The 24,165-nt window shown below is 47.9% G+C and overlaps 1 protein-coding gene across 2 annotated transcripts; it reads right to left on the reverse strand.

Annotated features, from left to right (window-relative positions):
• Window positions 1-1,068: 1,068 nt before the first annotated feature.
• LOC133355962 (cilia- and flagella-associated protein 20-like) lies at window positions 1,069-10,541 on the reverse strand. Of its 2 annotated transcripts, none has more exons than XM_061573421.1 (6): window positions 10,306-10,541; window positions 8,941-9,020; window positions 7,323-7,434; window positions 6,252-6,440; window positions 4,969-5,079; window positions 1,069-2,617 (listed from the first exon to the last, which is right to left on the reverse strand). In XM_061573421.1, exons 1-6 carry the CDS (start codon window positions 10,387-10,389, stop codon window positions 2,615-2,617), a joined length of 579 nt encoding a protein of 192 aa, XP_061429405.1. In that variant the 5' UTR covers window positions 10,390-10,541; the 3' UTR covers window positions 1,069-2,614. The 2 variants fall into 2 exon arrangements, with proteins under 2 accessions (XP_061429405.1, XP_061429404.1); XM_061573420.1 differs by having other exon boundaries at window positions 1,069-2,620.
• Between the last annotated feature and the right edge of the window lie 13,624 nt (window positions 10,542-24,165).

Here is a 24,165-nt window from a genome sequence, read left to right on the forward strand (position 1 = left end):
ACGGACACAGTATGGGGTGAAGTATGGTCAAAAAATAACCCCGCATCTTGACTGACACGTCACTGACGAGGGTCGTTCCCTTTCTGGAATGCGGCCCATCGTCGTCATCATTGTCAACATCATTGTTATCGTCATGATCATCACAATCATCATTGTCATCATCATTATCGTCATGATCGTCATAATCATCATTATCATGATCGTCACAATCATCAAATCATCATTGTTATCATCAATCATCATTGTCATCATCATTGTTATCATGATCGTCACAATCATCAGTCATCATCATGATCGTCACAATCATCAGTCACAATCATTGTCATCATCATTGATATCATCATGATCGTCACAATCATCGTCATCATCATCCCTGCTGAAGAGTTTAAAGCGGAGGTGACGATCACCCCTGGTGACGATTTGTCGCGGCAGCTGCTGCTCAGCAAGTCACGAAGCGCGCACGACGGCACGGCCACGTGCGCCGCTGTTGCCGTCAGAAATGTGGCGGAGGGCAAGACCGGAGGAACCCGGAGAGAAATCCACGCGGCCGCCACGGGACGAGAGACAACAAGCAGACTCCAAATACACAACAGGCATCGTCAGGGTCCGGAATCGAACGCACAACCTCCTGCGTAAACCGGCGAAGGAGAGAGGATCTCTCCGCCAAGGTGCCGCTCGGCAATTTGCCCCATTGTTGGTAATGACACACTGGCTGGCACGCCATCACCAAACAATCCGACAAGCAAAAAAACATTTGTATGCCAACACTTTAACTAGGCCATTCATCTTCTTGTCATGCAAATGCAGTGAAAGTACTCATTATTAGCCAACTGCCTTAATCTATTTACATTATTTACTAAGATTTAAATATGCCCATACACGTAGAAATGCATTTGAAATTTGTTGTAGAACTGGGTTGTGTGTCACTGAATTTACGTTTTTATTGTGTTTAAATAATGCAGCCGAAACGCATGTTCATATGAAATAAGTTTATTTAAGTTGAAACTTTTTCTTTTTTCGTGTACAACTTCAAATGTACAACCATTTAGATGTATTTATTTTTAAAACACAAACCAAAACATCTGCTAACATCGAAACGACAATTTCTCAAGACGGAAAACATAGAAAGGTTTTAACATAAGTATATTAATTTCACGATTCAATGCGCCACAGCACACCGATCTCACTGGCGAGAAGAAACGAGTCCATTCATTACCTACGCAATGCACAGTAAAACCTCGTTATTGCGGTATTTGATCATTCGTAATTGGGGATCATTCAGCACGGCTGCGCTTTCGGCATATTTACGGTGTTATTAGCAATTCGCCACGAGCCAAATTGCCACACCGAATGTCCAATTGCAGCATGCACGTGGAGCAACGATGTGAGCAACGACCAAAACATTGACTTGGTCTTGTGGCGGCGAGCGTGGCGAGCGTGGCGAGAGTGGCGAGCGTGGCGAGCGTGGCGAGCGTGGCGAGCGTGGCGAGCGTGGCGAGCGTGGCGAGCGTGGTGAGCGTTAGTGCAGAGCCGTCGCTTTGGACTTTACCTTGCTTATGCACTCTGTGTAAGCCAACCCTCTCAGCAATGTCGTCTACACCTACATCAAGACATAATGGAAAGGGACTGAGGTATGAATCCCTAAGTCTGCGAGACAAATACAGAGTTTTGGATACAATTGATGGGGTGTGTGTGTCAATGCGTATGGCGTGTGAAGAGTTTGGGAAACAAATTTGGATTTTTTTTTATTGGGACAGGAGGCACTGGCAAGTACCATTGTACATAATTCGGAATATTGAATAATTCGGCAAGGCCAGAGCCCCACGTGTCGAATTAACAAGGGTTCACTGTAATCTACACAAATTACATTATTTTACTGAAAGACACAAACCAACAAGATCCAAACGGTTCCTGTGATTGCAAAGTACCCCAAGCAGTGTCGCCTCAAGACTCTCTCAAACACCGGATTGAAACACTGAGAAGAATATTTGGAAACCACCAAGGACCACTCCAGTGATGTCACTGTGGCGGCACTTCCGTACGTGTTATGCAAATGGGATTACTGCAACATAGCTGGAGTGCGTTTGTGATTTTAAACTTCCATTGTTAATTCTAATTACGAAAGCTTCAAACGTGCGTCCGAGAGCACGCGACGCGCTGCTTAACTTCACATTTACAGGGACGATGCGTTCTCTGTAGTAGGTCTCTGCTGCAAAGTTGCCGTCGATAAAATATGTACGCGCTAATACACAACTACGGAGGTATGCACAAAAGTACGCTTGTGCGCACGTGCACAATTATTCACTCGGCACACCTACGTACATGTGCACACACGTGCGTGCGTGCGTGCTTACGTGTAAGAATGCTCGCGGGTAATGTGAGCCGTGTATGCTGGTACGGAGAGGATACAGTTGTAGCAGAGGCAAGAGGGCTTGTTTATGCCGGAAAAGCGTAGAAAAAAACGGAAGAGCACTCGCGTCGCGAGCCAAGGTGAGTGAACGTTTCTAACCAGCCGTGATAAATACATTCGAATATCCCCGTGGGCGAGGGGGAAGAAGGTCCTGAATGCACACGCATCTTCACACCGCCGTCTTCCAAAGCCTCCGGGAGATGCCTACTACTGTGAACACAAGAGGGGGGTGGGGGGGGGGGAGCAGGTCGTTATGCAACAATTCACTAGGCAAGTCGCTGGGGTGGAAATGCGAACAAGAAGTGCCCTTGTCACGCCGTGTCCCGTGACGCGTTCGTCCTTTGCCCTTGGGTGCTGCGAAAAACCAGCAGCCTCGGCAAACAGCGGCGACAGATTTCCACCGCCGGATGCGAGCAAACCGCCCGCCGCTCGCTGGAGCAGGGCAACTCCGACGCCTGAGGGTGCGCGTTACTTAAAAGGGCGCTCCCACAAATGGGAACGCCTGCTTGGTTATCAATTTCGTGCAGGTTCATTGGCGGTATCCTTTATGTTGTTGTGTGTGTTCAGTTTCTTGTCATTCCCCCGCACCTTCACACAGAGACCCATAGACTCATCACAGAGTCATAGACTCACTCGGAGACCCATAGACACACACAGCAAAGACCCATAGACTCACACAGCAGATACCCAGAGACTTAGAGACCCTTAGTTTGTTGTCCTTCCCCCGCAGCTCCGATTAGCACGGTTGGCTATGTACGGTGCGAAAGAAGTTCAACATACGTACGACCTGTGCAATCGGCGGTAACTTGGTGATGTTTTTGTACTTGCTTAGACACACCGAAAACCTGGCCAAAGTCCCTTCCACCTTACTCGAGCAAAAATTAAATTCAGTAACTCCAGCGTGGCTCCTGCTTTATCCTCAAGAGTTCATGAGCCGCGAACATGCTCCGCAGAAAGTTAAACATACACTGCATTTGAACTATGATAAATGCGTGCATAGTATTTTTTCTAAACCACCAGCATAATCAATACTGTGGCAATATCATCTCCACACTAGCTTCTTTCTGTTCAGGACGCAACCCAAAAAATAGAGAGCTTTTATATTGCAACGGTGTTACTAAGCCGAGGGTCCCGAGCCGTGCAACAAGACAAAGCTTCATTGGTGAAGACAAAGCGCCCCCCAGTTCTCACTACAGTCAGGAACTCTATCGCGATACTTGGGACTATAACGGAGGAATGCTGCAGCGATGTCACTGCTGCTACTTTAAATGTTTTTTTCTCAATGAATCTACAATCTTACGTTGGACGGCTCATTACACTCAGCCCAGGGTAAAATGTCAACAAGATGAAAGCTGTGTTGTTTGGGTTTGGTCTTTCCTCAATGACTATATAGTGGATGCTTAGCAGTAGCAGCATTAATGGGTGCATCCCAGTTACTTGGCTGTATGTGTATGTTGAACTTCTTTCGCACCGTACGTAGCCAAACATGCTTACTGAAGGTGCGGGGGGATAGGACAATTAACTACACACAAAAAGCTGTTCTAAAGAAACGAGTTTTCAATCTAGATTTAAAAGTGCATAGCTCCAGTGGCTTCTTAATATGGGAAGTGCATTCCAGAAGGCATCAGAAACGCATCTGAAAGCCCGCGAAGAGGTGACCGTCTTTATTCAATTAATAATAATTATTAGCCAAAAGCCGCTGCTGTGAGGGTGACCAGCGTTGATGGGATGGTGTTTGCCCCTTGACTAGATCAGCAAGGTATTGTGGTTAATTTGTAGCAAACACTTTGTGTGGTGGAATGAGTGTGACCTGAAACATTGGAGTAAAGCGGGGGGGGTACTCCAATTTCTTGAAATACATGTGACCAGCGTGAAAGAGTAGGCCAAATTACCCTCTAGAGCAGTGGTTCTCTCAGTCGGGGGTACGCAGAGCCCTGAGGGTACACGTGGCAATGTCCCAGGGGGTACACGTGAGGTTATTTGTAACGTGTGAAATTATATTGTGCACGAGAATCGTTGGCAAATAATCACGTATGAATCTGCCAATATAAAACGACGATACCAATGAAATCTATAGGGTAATCTAGAACGATATAAAAGGCCTTTCTAAACTCAGCAATCGTGAACAGCGAGCGTGAGCAAACGACATCGCGCATGCAGAGCATCCGTGGAATTTTTATTTTGTTCGCTTGCAGTTACTAGCTAGTTAGGGATACTTCACAAAGTGGACAAGAGGTTTAAACTAGTGATTTTCATTATTCATTACATTTATTTCTCAGAACCATGTTGGCGGTCAGGCAAAGGGGGGGGGGGGGGTACAGTAGTAGCCAAACAAATGTATGTTTTCTCGTTATTTACGTATTAATTGTTAGGGTTTTGCTTTTGTATTAACTATGCAAGCAGTCGGCTAATTTATGTACAGTTTGTGACTAACCACTGCTCTAGGAGGGCCTTCACAAGACACTGCCCCCCCCCCCCTTCTTTCAGGAGGGGCTCGGCAGCGAGCGATCGCAGGGCTGCACCTTGGCCACCTTTACCCCTCGTGCCAGTCTACTCGCCTTGTTCTTGTTCTGCACGGGGAGGTAGAGCTTGAACTCGGCCGGAAGTTCATCCTCCGAGTAGAGGCGGTCGGAGAAGTAGACCCGTCGGATTCGGCAATTGGCGTGAATCTGCCACACAACGGAAACACAAATTTCGGAAAACCAGCGCAGCACTCATGCTCCACACGCCAAAGGCAGTAAAAGGAGCTTCGCAGCTTGTGGGATTGCTCCAATCTAAATCAAGATTCAGATTCTGAAGTCAAACGGCAGCAGCGGCAGCATCAGTTTGATATTCAACAAGTTCAAACATTAAAAGGTACAAGGATAATTTCCTTAACTGACTTCTCACATTCAGCATGTTGTAAACGCATGCGAACCTGTCTCGTGTGCTGTATGAATGCGTGAACTTCTTTTGCACCATACGTAGCCATCCGTGATAATCGGAGATGTAGGGGAAGGACAAAAAACGAAATGCAAAGAGCAGCGCTAATGCACAACAATGAAAAGTCTAAGTGGTTTTCTGCTCAAACGTTAATGAGAAGGTACTTTTTCCCCATCCATATCCCTAAAATCAGTGGCAGCAATCCCATAAACCCACAGCGGGGAGGAGCAATTACATAGAACCACTAATGACATCACACAGCGTGACTCAACTTATCGATCTCAGGGAGGGATGAAGGCCTGAGGCAACCGCTGGCGAGGTTTTGAACTTGCAATCACCGAATGGCGAGCCAGCCGCTAACTTACCGGCTTATAAATTGTCATTTAAGAAACACAAAGGGTTGAGAGAGCCCATTATGTCACACACTAACAAACGAGAAAAACAAGAGTGCAGATTCAATCGAGTGATATAGACAATAACAAACAAATGAAAAGAGTACCACTATGTGGAAAAAGTGGTAATCCTATGCAAAGACACAGCCGCTAGCTGCTAGCCACTGGCCTAGCAAACTGAGAGGTCCCTCCAACTGCCCAGGGCTCACAATCAGACACAAGCGTTGCCCCAGCGCTTGTTAGAGCAGCAACACCGTTTTCACGTGACCCAAATGGGCTTTCGAAAACCGTGCGAGACCACGCAATAAAAAAGAAAGGGGGCCATCAAATGCATAGAAATCCCAGTACTGGTAGTCCCCGACATACGATGGAGATGCGTTACGACGACCCCATAGTAAGTCGGGGACTACCAGTAGTTAGCGACGCAAGCCACAGCACGCAGAGACTCCGCAAGTGTAACGCCGCCTCTTCCCATCTCCGCGTTGGAATGACGATGAGCCATGTGCCTGCACGCGACGGGCAATCACCTGCACGCGCAGAGTCTCGATGTAGTTGGTTCCGTACGCTCGGCGGGTGAAGTCCGAGAGGTTGAACTGGATCTGGTTCCAGCCGTCGTCGAGGCGCATGGGCATGGTGCAGATGAAGGGCTTCACGCGCGTCGTGCTCTGGTAGTTGCTGGCTCGGAATCGCCGGCGCACGTTCTTGTCGTCCAGCACCTGTGTGCAAGGAGACCAATGCAAGGAAGATGGGCACCCGTGGACTCTTAACAACAACTGTGTGTGTGTATGCATGTTGAACTTCTTTTCGCACCATACGTAGCCAACCGTGCTCATCGGAGGTGCAAACTGTCTACTTGTCACCCGACTTAAAACAAACCCTGTAAGAACGCATTGCTCCACAAGGCACGTAGGTTGAAAGAACTAAAAAAGGTTATTTTATTTCTACGTGGCGAAAAATTACATCGTTCAACATTGTTTCTTATTAATTAAATGCAGGATGAAGGCATAAGTAGTACTAATCACATACCTGCATTTTCCATAAATATGCCCATAAATATGCTAAATTCCTCTTGATATGCAAATTATTTTGTCAAGGCGCCCTTCCCCTCCCCTTCCAACCCAGCTTAAATATACGCTCCAAGCATGGTGCTGTTTCATTCAGACGCTGTCTCCCCGACAGACCTGATCTTCACCTGATGACGGCTGCTTGCGTTGTGGCCAAAACGTCGTGAGAAATATTTGATTATGTTTTATTTTATTATTTTTATTGTTTCCATTCTACATGACTTTACCAAAAGAACCAAGAAGAAGGCCTCCCCAGTTATGGCGATGTGTTTGACCATACTTCACCACACAGGTCAGCGTGGGTTGGTGAAATGGGGACAACCAACTGCTTAGATATCAATCACCAATGAATGACATTAAACGTGGTCGGGAAAATAACTCACATGGCCGGGTTTATTGCACAGTGTGCTAACCACTGAGCTACCATTCCACCCCAAACGTTTTTGTACGGAAATACGTCTTTTAGTAAAATAGTTGGTGTATTATTGTTGTTATAATTACGTAATTACACACGTGACTGTGAAATGTGCGTACCTGGACTTCAAAGGTGAAATACTTTTTAAGGTTTTTGATGATCATGATGAGGAAAGGGAGCTTGATTCCAAGTGTCTTCTTTGGGTCGGCAGGACACGTGATGTATGTAGTACTGCGGAGATAAAGCAAAGTCCCAAATCATGGGCAGCATTACATGCACTGCTGCAGCACACGTATTGTGATGCACCTCCCAGCAATTCGATGTGCCACAATTACGACTCAAAAATCAATTACTTCGTTATATTTTTGTATCTTTACTTGTGTATCATTTGTTGTATCTGATGTGTATTGTCTCGAGTTTTTTACGTCATTTTTACACTTTTGTTTACTCCGTTATGTAAAATGAAGCTGCATCAAAAGTGATGATCACATTGCAAAATTTTATACAAGTATCGTGTTAAAAAATAGTTTTGTTCATGACTTGCGTATATAGTAACACATACCATGGGAACAAAGTTGCATATTAATGTTTATATTCTGCCGAAAGGATTTGTTTAGGGAATGGTTACCATGTGGATTTCCATCTGCAATGATGTCTCACTTAATACAAATACTCAACAGAACTGCCAATCTTTAGGACTCGTATAACGATGCAAACGTACACACACACAGCCCTGTTTAATGCACTTTTGGAAGGCGGCCTCCCACGCTGCGTGGGTCATGGGGGTTTATTTGACCATACTTCACCACGCTGGTCAGTGCGGATTGGTGGTGTGCAGCACAAGCGAGGGTCCATGGCCGAACACATAAACCCGAAAATGCCAATAGTGTATATACTCGTGGAAAGTCAACAATTTAATAAAAAATTTGAACTGATAAATTAACACGTAGGCTTTCGCGACCAATATTACGGCTCATAACACTGGTCACACACTTTTTCTGGGATAAGGTAATTTTGGGGTGCTGATTCCAAATCTGGCATCAGTTTTTGTCTATCACATCAGGTTTTTGAGATATCAAATATTACATTTGCAATAAAAACTGCAGAAGAAAAATATTAAATTAATGTGGATATCTACATAAAATGATATTATAAACACACTATCCTAAAAATACAGCACCATATTGTAACACTAAAGCAGTCACTGACTCGCAACAACTTGCAATCATAAGTGGCAGTTAATTTCAGGTAAAATCAATGAAAATGGGGTATGCTGATAGCATAAAAATGAGATGTGATAGAGCAAATCTGAGATCAGATTTGGAATCAGCACCCTGAAATTAGTCTAAAACAGCTGCAAAAGTCCAGGCCAGAATTTTTTTCTTTTTGTTGACCAGTGTATAATTGATCATTGCGTCAGATCGTGTAAGTTCCATGTGTCATACACCCTCGTTCACCTGACACAGCCGATTCATAAAGTTGTCACGTAAATAATAGAAGTGAAAATTTATTACTGCCACTACAGCACACCGGTGTGTTGAGAGAACAATCCACGACCTTTCACAACTGGGTACGGATGTCTTTCGCTGGTAATCACAAACCGGCATCCAATGTGTCCTCCAGCCTTGGGCCTTAAAGAGGCGGAAACAATCTCCATCTGTATAGTCAACGTTTTCTAAATCATTGGTATTATCACCTTGTATTGTTTGACAACGTATGCGTTGAATAGGCACTGACCTGACATTTGTTCCCTCAATTTCTAACACCAGTGACTGGATGTCATTATCTGTGATGCGCTTGATGTGCCCGTTTCTGACCTGCAGTAAAGACAAACACACACAACACACACACACAACACATATGATGGAACATCTTGAATATACAGATTTCTTTTATTTTAAGTTTGTTTTTCTCTACGTTACATTTGGGTGGATGAATCTCGAGAAAATAAGCACGTTGTGAGCCTGCCCGATTAAAGCGCCACAGTTGCTAGGAGATGTTAACTACCTCTCTCGGTACACATGAGTTCGTGGGTTCAATCCCGACCGTGACGCCTGCTGCTGTGTATTTGGAGTTTGTGTGTCTCTCTCATCATCATCACGGTGGCTATGAGATGTTAACTGCCTCGTCTGGTATACAGGAGGTCGTGGGTTCGACCCCGACTCCTGCTGCTGTATATGTGGAGTTTGCGTGTTCTCTCTCTCTCCCCGTGGTGGCATGGATTTTTCTCCGGGCCCTCCGGGTTTTCCCACATTACAAGCCACTTCGTTGAGCTATCATTTGTGATAGCGAGTGGGGGGGGGGCTTACCTGGTAAAACTAAAAATACATTGTAGCACGTAGGCTTTCGCGACCAATATCGTCCTTAATACAGGTGTATTTTGGGGGGGTTAGATCGCGCGAGAGAATGTATCCACAAATCTGGCTATCGCCTGATGAAGCTAGTTGTAATTACTGGCAAAACTTCGTACTCAAATTGTAAATGTTGTGGCTTGGCTCTCCAACTAGTGACGAATTGGCACGTTCTTTACGTGACAAACCTCACTAATTGGCTCTGTCGGGTGGTGGCGGGTTTAACGACACATTTACATATTTACGCGATCTAACCCAAATAAAAAAAACACCTGCATTATGAATAACAAAAATATTGTTTTAAATTCGGCTGCTGCAGAGCAATCGGTGGGCAGCAGAGGGCACCATGGATGAAGGAAGGCTTCACCCAAGCCGCTCCGTCAAAAGTGGTTACCATTCAACAACAACCTCCACCACCACCACCACCGCGTAAATCCTGAACGCACGAGCCGATGTCCTCAGCTCTGGAAGACTCCTCCGTCGTGAATGCCACACAGCGCTGCGTCCGTCACGCTCACGATTATCCGCCGTAACGCGATCAATGTGCGACATGTGTTGGAGGACAGGGCCCAAGTAGCGGCACTGCGGCCCTGCACCCGCTCGCTCACGAGGGAGCTCCACAGAGCCCCCCCCCCCCGCCCTGTCTTAGAGGGTAACTTGGCCTACTCTTCCACACAAACTCTGGACCCGTTTAAGTAAAGCTGGCTGCAAGTCCCTCGGCGCCGCGTGGCGGCCAACGCGTGCCACTTGCCTTCTTGTCCCAGATCTGCAGCGGCTTGCTGCCGATGCTGTAGAGTATCGACAGGAAGCCGCTCTGGAACGTGTTCTTGAACATGTCTGCGACGTCTTCGGGTTTCGAGCAGCAGCAGCAGCAACAGCAGCAACAACAACAACTTATGGATGTACAATTCTAGATGTGAACTCCCCCCGCCATCGACAGAGAAGCGACCTCGGGGCACCGCCGATATGACAACTCCCGACAGCGAATTGTACAACCCTCGCGCGCTCAATTTCCCAGCGCGCATCGGCGGGCTCGAGCGCATCCTCGCTCCTCATTGGCCGAGCGAGCTCAACGGAGTTGCACGGCGCGCGTCTCCATTGGACGAGCTGTTTGGGAGAGTGGGGGGGGCTGTGTGGAGGGGGGGGTGCCCGTGTTGGCAGCGAGCCAATGGCGAGCCTCCACATTGCGCATCCGCGCTGGGGAATCAAACTCGGGGGCGGGGGCTGGAGGGGGGCGGGGTCTAGCGCGCAGTGTTGTTGTTGATTGTGGTGGGGCAGCGGCCGCCCCGGGTTACCGCCCTGGCGACACGCGCCGCGTGTAAACATGCGCGCGATATAAACCCCCCCCCCCCCATAGCCCCCCCCCCCAACACTGCAAGTCGCGTAGGAGGAGGGGGACGACGACGTTGCCACTAGCAACAAAGACAAAGGACCCCCGTGTAGCCTGTCACGGACTGGGGGGCAAGTGCTGTGAGCCTTTGAAAGTCGGTACTGGGGGGGGCAGCAACCACGCCCGGCCGCCTTTGTCTCCCCCCAAGTGGCGATGTTTTACACACCGCACCGGGTTACTCGTTTAAGGCTGAGCCAACCTAGGGGCGGCCCAGAACCGGTTGAGATAATCGTCACTTTGGGTGTTGGCGCTCCCCACTCACACAACACAGACAAAGATCCCCTGTGTAGCCTTCAAAAAGACTTGAGGCAAGTGCTGTGATCGAACGGAGACACAGAGAGATACAGAGACACACAGACACACACAGAGACACACAGAGAGACACACAGAGTAACACACACACAGAGACACACACACAGAGACACACACAGAGACACACACACAGAGACACACACACAGACACACACACAGAGACACACAGAGACACACACAGAAACACACACAGAGACACACACAGAAACACGGAGACACATAGATGGAGACACACACACACAAAGACACAGACACAGAGACACACACACAGAGACACAGACACACACACACAGAGACACACACACAGAGACACACCGACACACACACACAGACACACACACACAGAGACACACACAAACACGTGAATGTATTGTTGAGCAACGCGAGGCTGCTCTGAGAAGGCGGATTGCTCGACGCATTCAGGAGCTGCTGGCGCTTTGGTGAGGAGCCGAGGTCGACTTTTTAAGTTTTGATTTGTGCGGTAGAATATGAGGCGGATTGAATTGAGTAGCTTGAGTGGATTTGTAATTTAAATTGTTTGTTTGTTGTTGTTTTCCTCCTGACAATGACGTTTCTTTGAAGGCTACTTTACAAAAAAAATCGAAGGCAATTCTGCGTTTATTTATTATGTCAAGGACAGCTATTGATCAAAATGAACTAGAAAGAGATCAGAATATTGACACTGCAGGAATCCCATGAGCTATAAAGCTCTTTTTTTCACAGATGTCCAGTTACGAAAGGTAAACAAGTCACCCAAATACATACACATTAAACTAAACCATCCTACCAGACAAATCTCACTCAGGTATTAACTTCATTTTCAAAAGCGACCTGGTCACAAATGATAGCTCAACACAATGGCTTATAACGTGGACATTTATGGCAGCAAAATAATTTTAATAATCTACATGCATGTTTCTAAATGGGAGAGAGAGAGCGCATGTTTCAGTGCTTTCACAAAGTTTAAATTTATAATATGAAGCAACAAACCAATGTGCCTAAAGAATAAAGTTTTCAATCAGTGCTGAGCTGTACTGCGCATTATATTACAGGTAGAGGAACAACAGGTTCCACACTGCCCACCAGGGATTATTTGTCTGTCTGTCGTGCATATGGGGAGGGGAGGGTGGGGGGTGGGAGGGGTGGGGCTGGGTGGAGAGAGGAGGGAGGGGCTGGGTGGGGAGGGAGGGGCTCGGTGGGGAGGGAGAGGCTGGGTGGGGAGGGTGGGGCTGGGTGGAGAGGGGAGGGTGGGGAGGGGCTGGGTGGGGAGGGTGGGGAGGGGCTGGGTGGGGAGGGAGGGGTTGGGTGGGGAGGGGCTGGGTGGGGAGGGAGGGGCTGGGTGGGGAGGGTGGGGCTGGGTGGGGGTGTGAGGGGTGGGGCTGGGTGGGCAGGGGCTGGTCACCCCGTGGTGCCCTTATAAAACTCAACGTTTAACCTACTCACTACACTATAAACGACACGATACACTACACTTACACAGGTAGGAACAACAGGTTCCACACGCCCACCAGGGATTCTTTGTCTGTCTGTCGTGCACGAATGCGCTGTCCAACCAAGTTCCTACCTGCCCACTCCGAAGGAACGTGTTTAAATCAGCACAAGCCTCTAGTGAACCACGTGGCCACCCCAACCCTGAAACCCCTCCCCTCTTCCCGCCCCCTGTGAGAACAGACGCCGCTCAGCACAGTGTCGAGGCCCTTGGTGAGCGCTGGGATAGCGCGGGCACCACGCATGGCGTGCAGTGCGGGCTCCCACAAGGGGGAGCGGGTGAGTGTCAGCCCAGGGGCAGGGTTGCCTCGGGCCATGGCGCTCTGGTTGACCCCGTAGACACGTGATCCGGAGTGTCCACACAGAGGCCCCCAGGTGGGGGGGGGGGGGGCTAGTGGGTGATCACGTGTCCGGGGAGAGCTCTCGAGAGGGATCGAGGGTGAGCTGGAAGGCTCCAGAAGGCGGGCGGGGCCAAGGGCGGAGTGGCCCCGACCCGTGGGGAGATATAAGGCGGGTCCCTGAGAAGAACCGGGGTCGCTGCATCCTACAAAGCTGGAGCTCCACGTCCACCAGCTGGAGCTCCACGTCACCAGCTGGAGCTCCACGTCACCAGCTGGAGCTCCACGTCCACCAGCTGAAGCTCCACGTCCACCAGCTGAAGCTCCACGTCCACCAGCTGGATCTCCACGTCCACCAGCTGGAGCTCCACGTCACATTTATGCAACCACGTGGTCGGTCGCGGACCCGAGTGAGGGTCCGACCCTTCGTAGCAGTAACTCCTCTGTAGAGAGTAGTTTAGCTGGGTGGCCACCACCCTAGGCTGTATCTGGTGAAGGGGCAGTTATCCCTTTGTGTTACGGTGTTACAAATAAATGCGTTGCCTCTAAAAAGGAACAACGTCTGCGACTCGGTTGGACTCACTACACATGGATCGGAAACATGGGCAATGTCAAACAACATGACACAATGCGTGAAAAGTTCTCAAAGGGTCACTGAGGCGTGCGTGTCTGGAATGACACGGCGAGACAGAAAGAGGATTGCACCCTTTAGAGAACTTGACGCAAATCAGAGGCATCTGCACTGTGAGGGAATGTCAGTGGGCTAGAGGCAGGGCACATTGTGGCTGGAAGGGATTACGACTGATGCAAAATGCCACAAATGACTTAAGCATGGACGCTTGCTTTCTTGTCTAAATGCAATCATTTTAATATTGTCAGTGTTATATATATATATTTGCAAGTTGTAAATGCATTCGTTTTGAAAATGATCACAATCAAGATACTCGTTAGTCGTAGAGTAGGAGGTAAAGGGGCAGCCCTGCAATTGCTCGCTTACGCCACTGCTGGTGGAAGATTATCCCGTGGAGGGAACTCTGGAGAGGGTTGTTTAGCCTCCTCTTCCATGATGGCCAGAGGTCTTGGAATAGGTCGGAGTACCCACTCTTTACCCCATCACACAGAACCTGCCGATCAACTATCTCTGGTGCACCAATGTATGCCGCTGGGAAATGTGCCCGATGGTTTAAACTACCACGCAGGGAGATGGAGCCGATTACCTGCATTGCAAAGTTCAGTGCCCTAATCATTGCGCCACGGCAGTATTCCTTTAAATTCAATGTCAAATCCAACAAAAAAACAAACACTGAGATGTGACCCAACGAATGAAGGTCAATCACATAATTATCCTGACCAGTATGTGCAGCAATGTCTATCCAATTACACCAAGTGTTAACACAAAAGCACGTGCGTGCAATACGATACAGAGTACTGAAGTCTGCAAGCATACGCGGGTTATTTAGTTTTCCGTTTACGCCTATGTGGTTTGAATTAGCTTCAGTCACGCATATACAATTTCACAACCACATTAATTTTTGTAATCTGTAAATTGTAAAAGTAATTACTGTGGGACTTACTGTGAGCATAAACAGCTGTTACAGATACTGCACAACATACAATTAACGCACACGTAATAGCCAGACAAGTGCACTCTGCATAAATGCAAAGTAAAAATGACTCTCTAAAACTGCAGACACAACATTTTATTTTGCCTGGAAGTCAATGTCTAAAAGGCTGTAAAATGAAGCAGCAGGCTTATTAACCAGAATAATTCGAGTCATTCCAAATACCATTCCAAGTGATTCATATGCCCCTTTCCATTGCATTATTCTTGGGATAGGTTTCAGATTACTTTTTCTTAGATATTAGATTTTTGTATATGGAGGCGCAACAACAGTTGTTTTCTCCAAAATTTGTAATATTTTGTGGATATTGATTGATTGAATTTCAGTAACTTTCAATGTTTAGACAGTACATGTAATTACTTTTCGATTTTTTATTCATTCATTCTGTGTTTACATTTTTTATTTGCCGGGTTTCACAGCACGGTGTGCCACCACTCTCCAAGCAACGTAACTACTCTAATCTCAAATTAAGGCGAATGACAACGAGTATAGATAAATGGAAACATCTCACCATTATATCAGAAGAGACATTCTGTTTTGAAACGAAGCCGAGATAATAACAGGTTTTTTTGTTGCCTTAAGAGTAATTTCGCAAGTCATTAGCACGTAACAACAACAAACAGCACATGCCTTTGAAAGGATATGAACGACTCTCAAGCCACCCAGAGATTCTATTGAGTGAACAATGTCGAGACGTCGTGACTGCTGTCCAGGTGTGCTCATTAGGGACCTCACAAGAACAACTGAGAGTTGGAGAGAGAGAGAGAGAGAGGCACGAGCTCCTTGTCGCTGGCGAGGTGCCAGTGATCTCTTGACATTGTCCACGAGACACTCTGTACGTTTAAAGCGGCCCGGCGTTTTGCTCGACTGAATAATAATCATCATCATCATCAATGTCTGATGAAATGACGTGCTCCCCAGAAGGCCGCGGGGACGATGGGTCGTCTAATAGAACCCTGCCATTACTCTTTAGTTCTTTCGGTAAAGTCACGTAGGTAAAAAATAAAAATAGAAATAATTTTTTTATAAAAGTACATGAAATCACGACGTTTCGATTGCAACACAAGCAATCATCATCAGGTGTGAAAATCACAGCTAGAAAAATTTGTATTTGTATTTTTTTTTCTTTTTCTTAATTTTTTTACCTACGTGACTTTACCGAAAGACCCAAGAATATGAACCTTGCTACGCTCAAGACACGCATTCCAGATTGTCTATTACATTGCAAACGAGCCGTACTGTGTGTTACTGATTTGCTTGGCGCTTTGGGCAGTTGGGCCCTGTGCTCAGCGTCTTTGATTTGAACCACAATGTTCTTCTTCAATCCGATTGTCGAAGCATTTCTACAACCAGGCGCCAGATGGCACTGTGATTGCGCAGTTCCGTGCAAATGTAACCTTGGCAATGCCACGTTCCCCCTCGAGCCATGCAAATTAAAAAAAATAAAGCACACACAAATACAACGACAAAAAACCACGACCACGTTAGTTTGATTGGACGAGTTAACTTTTGTAGTACAAATGCCTCCAATATCCACGACCGCGCTAATCTTTAAGGAATGATTTTAATATGGCACGAAGAAATATCACCGCATTAAACACATTAAGCTGCAGTAATCGAAATGGTCATTATTGCACTGGGGTCTATTAGTCGTGTTTTCATCGGCGTTGCAGTTGTTTATTGTCTATGGATACCAGGCCTCTTAAGTGGACAAAAAATAACATATTTTACTTGAAGTACCATACGTATTTTGCCGCAGGTCCAATGTGAACTATTGCACATTAGAAAAATGGGACTACCCTTTATAAATATCTGCAATAAATAAATGTGTCCTTTGGAAATGTCAGTAGCTGGTAGCTATGGTGTTTAGAGGGCCCACTCGTATCATTATTCAACAGAGGCTTTCTGAACCATTTTTTTTAGCAAACAATGAACGTTAATAATAATAACCAACAACATCAACCGCGACACACAGCTTCATTAATCCAGGAGCCACTCATAGAGTCCTAAGACAACATTTTTTTAATCAGTCGAGACAATTCTTAGACTGTCTGGACAATTCCACAACGAGCCGTTTGCAAAGTTACAGCAGAAGGCAAAGGCGCTGCCCTGTAATGCCCCGCCCTAGTGGGCCTCCACTAAAGGAGTTCTAGAGAGCGCCCTCTCGTGGGTATCTTTGGCCTACTCTTCCACACTGGTCAGACGTCTTGGGAGGGTGGGAGGTCGGAGTACCCACACTTTACCCCACTGCACGCGCTCTGCCAATCCACTGTGGTGTACACATCGGCACTGATGGGTGGACACAGGCTGGGGAGGGGGGGATGGGGGGAGATTTAAGAGAATTGCACCATTCTGTCAACTGCTATGCCAGGAAAATGAACCGCCACCAACCTCTGGATTGAAAGTCCAATGTGTGGATTGCAAGTCCGTTGTGCTCCCCATTACAAATAAGGCAGCAACCCTGACTACACTGGACACTAAAATATTTGTAAAGCGCAGGCTAGCGGTAAATCTGCATGCTGCACTATGCATATCATGCATTAAGGACAGGCAGAGTCCAAATGTTGGCGATTCACAATGGAGGTGCTCGGAGACTAATGGGATTTAAAGATTACTGAATACTCACATTGCATGTATGTGTGTGAGTGTTGCCCATTACAGGGAGTGGCTCTTCTTCTGAACAAAAGAATGAAGGGGTCGTGGGAGCGTGGCGGTGAGAAGTGGGAAGCTGTAAGCCCCAGGCTACTTTGGGCTCGCCTTCCCATCAACCAGAGGCGAGGAGTGATGGTCGTGGTTACTTATGCCCCCACCGAAGACGAACATCCGTGGAGGGATGCAGGCAAGGCCGATGAGTCAGATGCCTTCTATAACCTCCTGTCACAGGTACTGGCTAAAGTGACCCCTCGAGATAGAGTAATCTTGTTGGGCGACTTCAATGCTAGAGTTGTTCATGATGCTAACACCTGGTCTGGAGTGATTGGAAGTCATGAGCCAGATCAGCTCAATAACAACGGTAGGAGGCTGCAAGATTTTTGTGCAGCCCATGGGCTTGTAATTACCAACACGCAGTTCCGGCATCGGCGCATCCACACAACATCATGGATGCATGCCGGGTCAAAGCAAGAACATTTGCTGGACTACATAGTGACGGAACAGCGGATGCGGGCCCATGTCCTTGACACCCGGACCTACCGTAGAGCTGATCTGTCCACTGACCATCGACTTGTCATCTGTAAGATGCGCCTGCCATTCTTCCACTCCGGTGGTGGGTGTACACCGAGGACCCCATTCAAACCCATAGTGGAATGGTCTCAGCTAGCTGATGGAAGTTGCAAGCGAGAATTTCATCATCGCTTGCGACTGGGGTTGGCATCATCCCCCACTCATTCTGATGTCGAGGGGAAATGGGCGAGGTTTAGGACTGTGGCTCATGCAGCGGTGAATAAAGCACAGCAAGTTGTCACAGTAGGGGGCACAGGTGGTGCATCAGTCAGTTATCTCAGTCAGTCGACCCGTGGCTTCTCGGTCTGTCCCGTGACCTCGTGCCAGCCGGTGTTCGACACTTCACGTGGCCTCAACGTGCACCTAGCCTGGCACAAGCGTCGTGGTGACGTCACCGCCACTTCGTCGCGAATGGCGGGGGTTGTTGTTGTTGCCCATTATAGCATTGTCTCCCTGAGATCACGGGGTAGTCGCATTAAAATAACCTAAGTCCAAAAGTCCCATGGCTCTATTTAAATCAAAATAAGCAAAAAATACGCCCTTCTTCATAAATCCGTCCCTTCACATGAAATATTAAAAGTGGGTTTTAAGTTTTCGTGACTGCAAGGCTCCATATTCTTTGGTTTTGTCGGTAAAGTCACGTAGGTAAAAAAAAGGAAAGAAATGAAAAATAAATTAAACGTCGTGATTTAATTTTTTTAAATATTTTTTTTACCTACGTGACCTTACCTAAAAAACCAAAGAATATTAAAAGTGGGTGGTTTTTTTTACACATTCCACTATAGCCACACGGCCTTCTGCGGGCACGTAACTTCAGCCAAGGCAAGCAAACGGTTTTGACATTCAGCGCGTCATCAGATAGGCTTGCGTGAGCCAATTCTGGGTGAACCATCAATGTCTATAGGCAAGGACACATACTTAAATATGGGTCCGAGTTCGACGCATTAGCTTCGTTGTGGAATATATATAAGAAATCGTAACTTATATTCTCCATAACCCTTTTGTTGTTAAGGTGATTTTGTGTTATCTATTTAAAGAAGAGTCAATTATGGGAGTACTGTATTTACACATAGTGGAAACAACTAAAGGTGCCAGAGAAAATAACAACCACGCATATAATAGCAGAACGTTACAGGGGATTGTATGTGCTGTATGTATATGTATGTTTAACTTCTAATCGGAGGTGCGAAGGAGGATTAGGCAGATGCACGAAGCTCAAATCTTTACAAAACGTTACAACACTAAGACATAAATGTCTGCGCATTAATGACATCACTGGCAATTCCCCTGGGCGACAAGACACTACCGCGTGGCCAGATGCCCTTTAATTACACACACACACAGATTTGCGGTGCATGTACAACAAGATACTTTGTAATGGAAGCATTTATCACTGTCCGGGAAACGTCTACCTCACGGCTAAATCTTCCGGTCTTGGTGGACACATTGCAGGTTAATTAAAAGTAATGCAAGGAATTAATCATGAAAGTCTTAGGTGACTGATCATTATACAGATATTGATTTCTTAGCATTAATATTATTTGTACCCCCCCCCCCATTCCTCCACTTTTCCTTTCGCCCCATGTTAACGACCGCACGTGAATTTTCAGTTTACAATGGCAAGTGGGTATAATGCTGGCCGTGCTTCCGTGCCACGAGTGTGTCTTAGGCAAATCTGCAAATTCAATCTATTGATATTACAATGACATTGTCTTCCACGCCGAAACTCCGCTCGCTCGAGGTGCAGCCCTGCAATGCCTTGCTCATGCCACTGCTGCCGGACGATCCTCCGCTCGAGGAGGGCTTTAGAGAGCCTCCTCGGGAGGGCATTTTGGCCTATTCTTAAATCCTGGCCAGACGTCTTGGAATACGTGGGAGTACCGCACGCGATCAAGCAGCTGTGGAGTCCGCGTTCGCACTGCTGGGATGGGCAGGTGGTGGGGTGGGGGTGAAAACACGTGTATCAACTCTTTGAACTCCCGCGCCATGAGATCGAACCGGAGAGTTCTTCTGGATCGCGATTTTCAGTGTGTCAACAGAGCACGACGAAATCAAACAACAGGGGGAGTGCACAAAACTCCGTTGAGCGCATTCGAAACTACGGTGAATGTCAATCGCAGATTCCAGTAAAACGGCGATTGGATGCGTCTCCTGGCGACTCGTGGGTAAATACTGGAATTTAAAAAAATGTTTTCTCAGAAGGCACCTTGGTTGAGTGGTCAACTCTTACCTGCTCCATCTCTCTGGGTTCTCAATGTCGGTGCTACGAAGAAGAGACGTTGCTCGCAACGGTCTTCGACTCTCTTCCGACGTCGTTCTGTTCACAAAAGGGAGACAAAAAAAACACCAAATTTGAAAAATTACAGAGCCATTAGCCTCCAATCACGCGTACATAAATTGTTAATGAAGGTTATAAGGAATCTAATGATGATCATTGTAGAGGCTAACCAAGCACGCACATGCCGTCAAGCTGGATTTAGACAAGGCTCTTACACCATTGCCCACATAATATTGTCAACCAGGTCCCAGGAAAGACAAATGAGTTTCAAATACCATTACGCCTGGCTCTATAGACTCTGAAAATGCATTTCATTCGATGGAAACGGACGCAGTAAACCAAAGCCGTCCACAATGCAAGGCCTCAAATACAAAACGACGACGTTATTATATATATGTTAAAAAAAAACTATTTTATTTTTTGCTAAGGAGGGAACCGTGACACTCTGAAGATAGCGTGTGAAGAGTGGCAAAATGGCAATTGAAAAAGAACAGGAGTCGAGCAAGAAGATTCGGTCTCACCAATGGCTCTTCGCGGCATCAACGTGAGATGTTTCCGAAACTGTATTCGAAAATCCAAGGCGTACTGTGATATTAAAGGGAGACAGCGTTCACCAATGTCAGATGCCCTCATCAAATATAAGTCAGAATTATGGAAATGAATTAAGTACAATTTCGAAGAAGGCAGTGGATCTGTAAGTATTCAAGTCAGTTTAATCACCCCTCTTGGAGAAGATAGTGATTGAGGCGGCGTTTCACGATGGACATATCTCATTTCTGTGTAAAAAAAAATATCCAAAATTATTCACTGCCATGTTAGAAGGCTTGATTTTTTTTATTGCATTGAATAAACCAAATGCATGAATTGGAAGTCGCCTCGGCATTGCTGATGAAATGGGTCATGATAAAAAAACTGAGTGGAAATTAACAACAGGAAGGCATTGAAAAAACGTTTCCAATGGCTACCGAGTAGGATGCCAATACGGTACAGTCGTATGTAGCCATGAGCAAACCAAAAGCCACGTCCAGAAAAGTTTGATCATCAAGACAATTGTTGTAGGGACACAACTGGGATAAAGTGGAACAACGCGGACGTCCAGAACAACAAACACCACCCTCATTCGTGATCCAAACATCATCACACCACCTCGAACACACCGGTGGTGGAACCATCAACCCACATCATTGGAACACCACCACCAGGTCGCTGCGCACATCAAACATTCAAGACACAGCAGCCACGGTGGAAGTGCGACTGTGGCCATACAAACCAAACTCTGACCCCATAGAGTGAACCCACTGTGGCCATGGAAACCGAACTCTGGCCACATAGAGTGAACCGACAGTGGCCATACAAACCAAACTCTGGCCCCACAGAGTGAACCCACTGGGGTCAGAAGCAGCGCATCTGAAAGCGCCGCGCGCCAACATGATTGGCAGCCAAAGTAAAAAAGGCGGGTGGAGAGGATGCCCGCTGCGGGGATGGAGCGATGAGACGCAGCCGATGCGCAGACGCGAGATGGATTGTGACGTCGCCTGACCACGAGGGATGGTGACAGCATGGGGGGGAGGGGCTTTAATCCGGCAGTGGATGGACGGTGGCTGATGACGATGATGATGATTTAATTACGGCTCGTCTGCATATGCCAGCTAATGTTCACGCGTACGCATATTGATGGATGGAGCTGAATTGGCGGAGATAGTGTCGTTGATTCTCAAAAACAATCTTCAGTCTGCTTTATTCTAGGCGTAGCGCAGTGGTGGAGTGGTCAGTGCTACAGACGGTGAACCCGGCCACCTAAATTCGCCTCCAGGCCACGGCTAACAACATCGAGAGCGAGATTAACGTGATCCGATCGCGAGCTCCCAGCTTCACCGAGATGACCTGACCAGCGCGGTGAAGTATGGCCAATCAACCCCACGACCGATGTGGCATGGATAGGTGTTCGTCCAGCAGCGGATTGACAAAAGTTATTATCATCATCGAAGTGTAATAAAACTGCGTATGCGATTCCATATGCATTCCCGTGTATACATTGCTGCATTTGAATATCACAAAAAAACACATCTATTTCAATGAACCGTGGGCTATACTCTACTGGCAAGGCATTGTTAGCGAGCACCTATTAAGGTGAGCACAGCACACAGTGTCGTGCGGGTGTGGGCAGCAGCGCATTGCTCATGTTGACGCTCTGTCATTCGTGTTCGAGCTGAGTCAACATTGGGGTGAGACTCGCGGGGTAGTTACCAATTGCCCCCTGGTGTGAAAGGGGACGAAGCACACAGGTTGACGGGAAAGATAATAATGGGGGTGGGAATGGCGCGGTGCAGGGGTTAGCACACTGCCCTCTGAACCTGGTGACCTGAGTTTGATTCCTGCGCAGGGCCCATTCGCGTGAACGAGACGGGTCGTCTGTTTTCTTGAGGGTGGCTTTCACCAACTCTACTGACCCGCAAAGCTCAAGCCACCCACGCTTTGCCCCCACCACCTCCACCACCACCAGGAGGGGTGTCTCACAGAGAGAATTACAGCTGCAGGTAACTTTCTCTCTCTCTCTCCTCCTTCTTCATCATCATCATCACATATCTATAAATCACACGACGGGGGATCTCGTTGTAACGGAAGAGAGACGCTGCTCGCAGCTCATTGGAGCTGTGACTGATTCAGCAGCAGCAGCACGGCAATTGGCATCCCCCCCCCCGCTTCATCGTTAACGAGCGGCGCGCGCGCGGCCCCCACGGAAGCCGCAGGGCCCCGCACGAGGGCGGGGATTCGATGACCTCACTCGGTCTCTCTGCTATTGACGCCCGGCAACGTGTCTCTAATATAGCAGCCCTGGGGGGGGGGGGGGGGGGAAGTCGTGACACACAAAGACACAAAGACAAAGATCCCCCGTATGGCCGTAACATACTGTAGGGGCAAGTGCTGTTAGCGAGCACCTATGAAGGCCGGCACGGCACACGAGGGGTTGGGTGGCCAGCAACCACGCCCGGCCGCCTTTGTCTCCCTAGCGGCGATGTTTACACACCGCACCAGGTACTCATTTGAGGCTGAGTCGACCTAGGGGAGGCCCAGGACCGGTTCAGATTATCGTCACTGGTGTTGGCCGTGAGCGGGAATCTAACCCGGGTCGCCAGGTTCGTAGCGCAGCGCGCTAACCACTACACCACCGCTCTGCATACACAAACACTCTCACACACTCAGACACACTCACACATACAGACACACTCTCACACGTACAGACACTCACACACTCTCACAGACAAAGATAAAGACAAAGATCCCCCGTATAGCCTTAACAGACTGTAGGGGCAAGTATTGTTAGCGAGCACCTATGAAGGCCGGAACGGCACACGAGGGGGTGGGTGGCCAGCACCACGCCCGACCGCCTTTGTCTCCCTAGCGGCGATGTTTACACACCGCACCAGGTACTCATTTGAGGCTGAGTCGACCTAGGGGAGGCCCAGGACCGGTTCAGATTATCGTCACTGGTGTTTCCGTGAGCGGGAATCGAACCCGGGTCGCCAAGTTCGTAGTGCAGCGCGCTAACCGCTACACTACCGCTCCCACACTACACTCAGACACACACTCTCACACACTCACGCACTCTCACACACGCACTCTCACACACGCTCTCTCACACACGTACTCACACACACGCACTCACACGCACCCACCCCGCCTCCTCTTGACCAATTTGTTCGCTGGCCTGCAGGTGCGGTGTGCAGGCACACTGCCTCACGCGCGGTGGATTCGTCGGATCTGCTTCACGCGATGCACGTAAGGCAACGCGAAAAAACAACAACAACAACAAGCTTCGTAGGTCGAATGAGGTGACCGTCATCAGCGGCCGTGGTCCATCCACCGCTGGATGACGCCATCGCCCGAGCCGCCGCCGCTCACCGTTCCGCGATGTGACCACCCACGTGCAGAGGTCGCAACCGGGTACCCGGCCGGGTAC

This window comes from Lethenteron reissneri, chromosome 52 (genome assembly GCF_015708825.2).
Source record: "Lethenteron reissneri isolate LAM-NWPU_2019-01 chromosome 52, ASM1570882v1, whole genome shotgun sequence".
NCBI lineage: Eukaryota > Metazoa > Chordata > Hyperoartia > Petromyzontiformes > Petromyzontidae > Lethenteron > Lethenteron reissneri.

Bases quoted from the DNA above. Each gene is read 5' to 3' on its own strand.
- LOC133355962 (XM_061573421.1), bottom strand. From the start codon at position 10,389: ATGTTCAAGAACACGTTCCAGAGCGGCTTCCTGTCGATACTCTACAGC. The intron at 7,435-8,940 runs GTCAGTGCCTAT...TTATCTCCGCAG, and splicing joins ATTGAGGGAACAAATGTCAG to TACTACATACATCACGTGTC. The intron at 6,441-7,322 runs GTACGCACATTT...CCTTGCACACAG, and splicing joins ATTTCACCTTTGAAGTCCAG to GTGCTGGACGACAAGAACGT.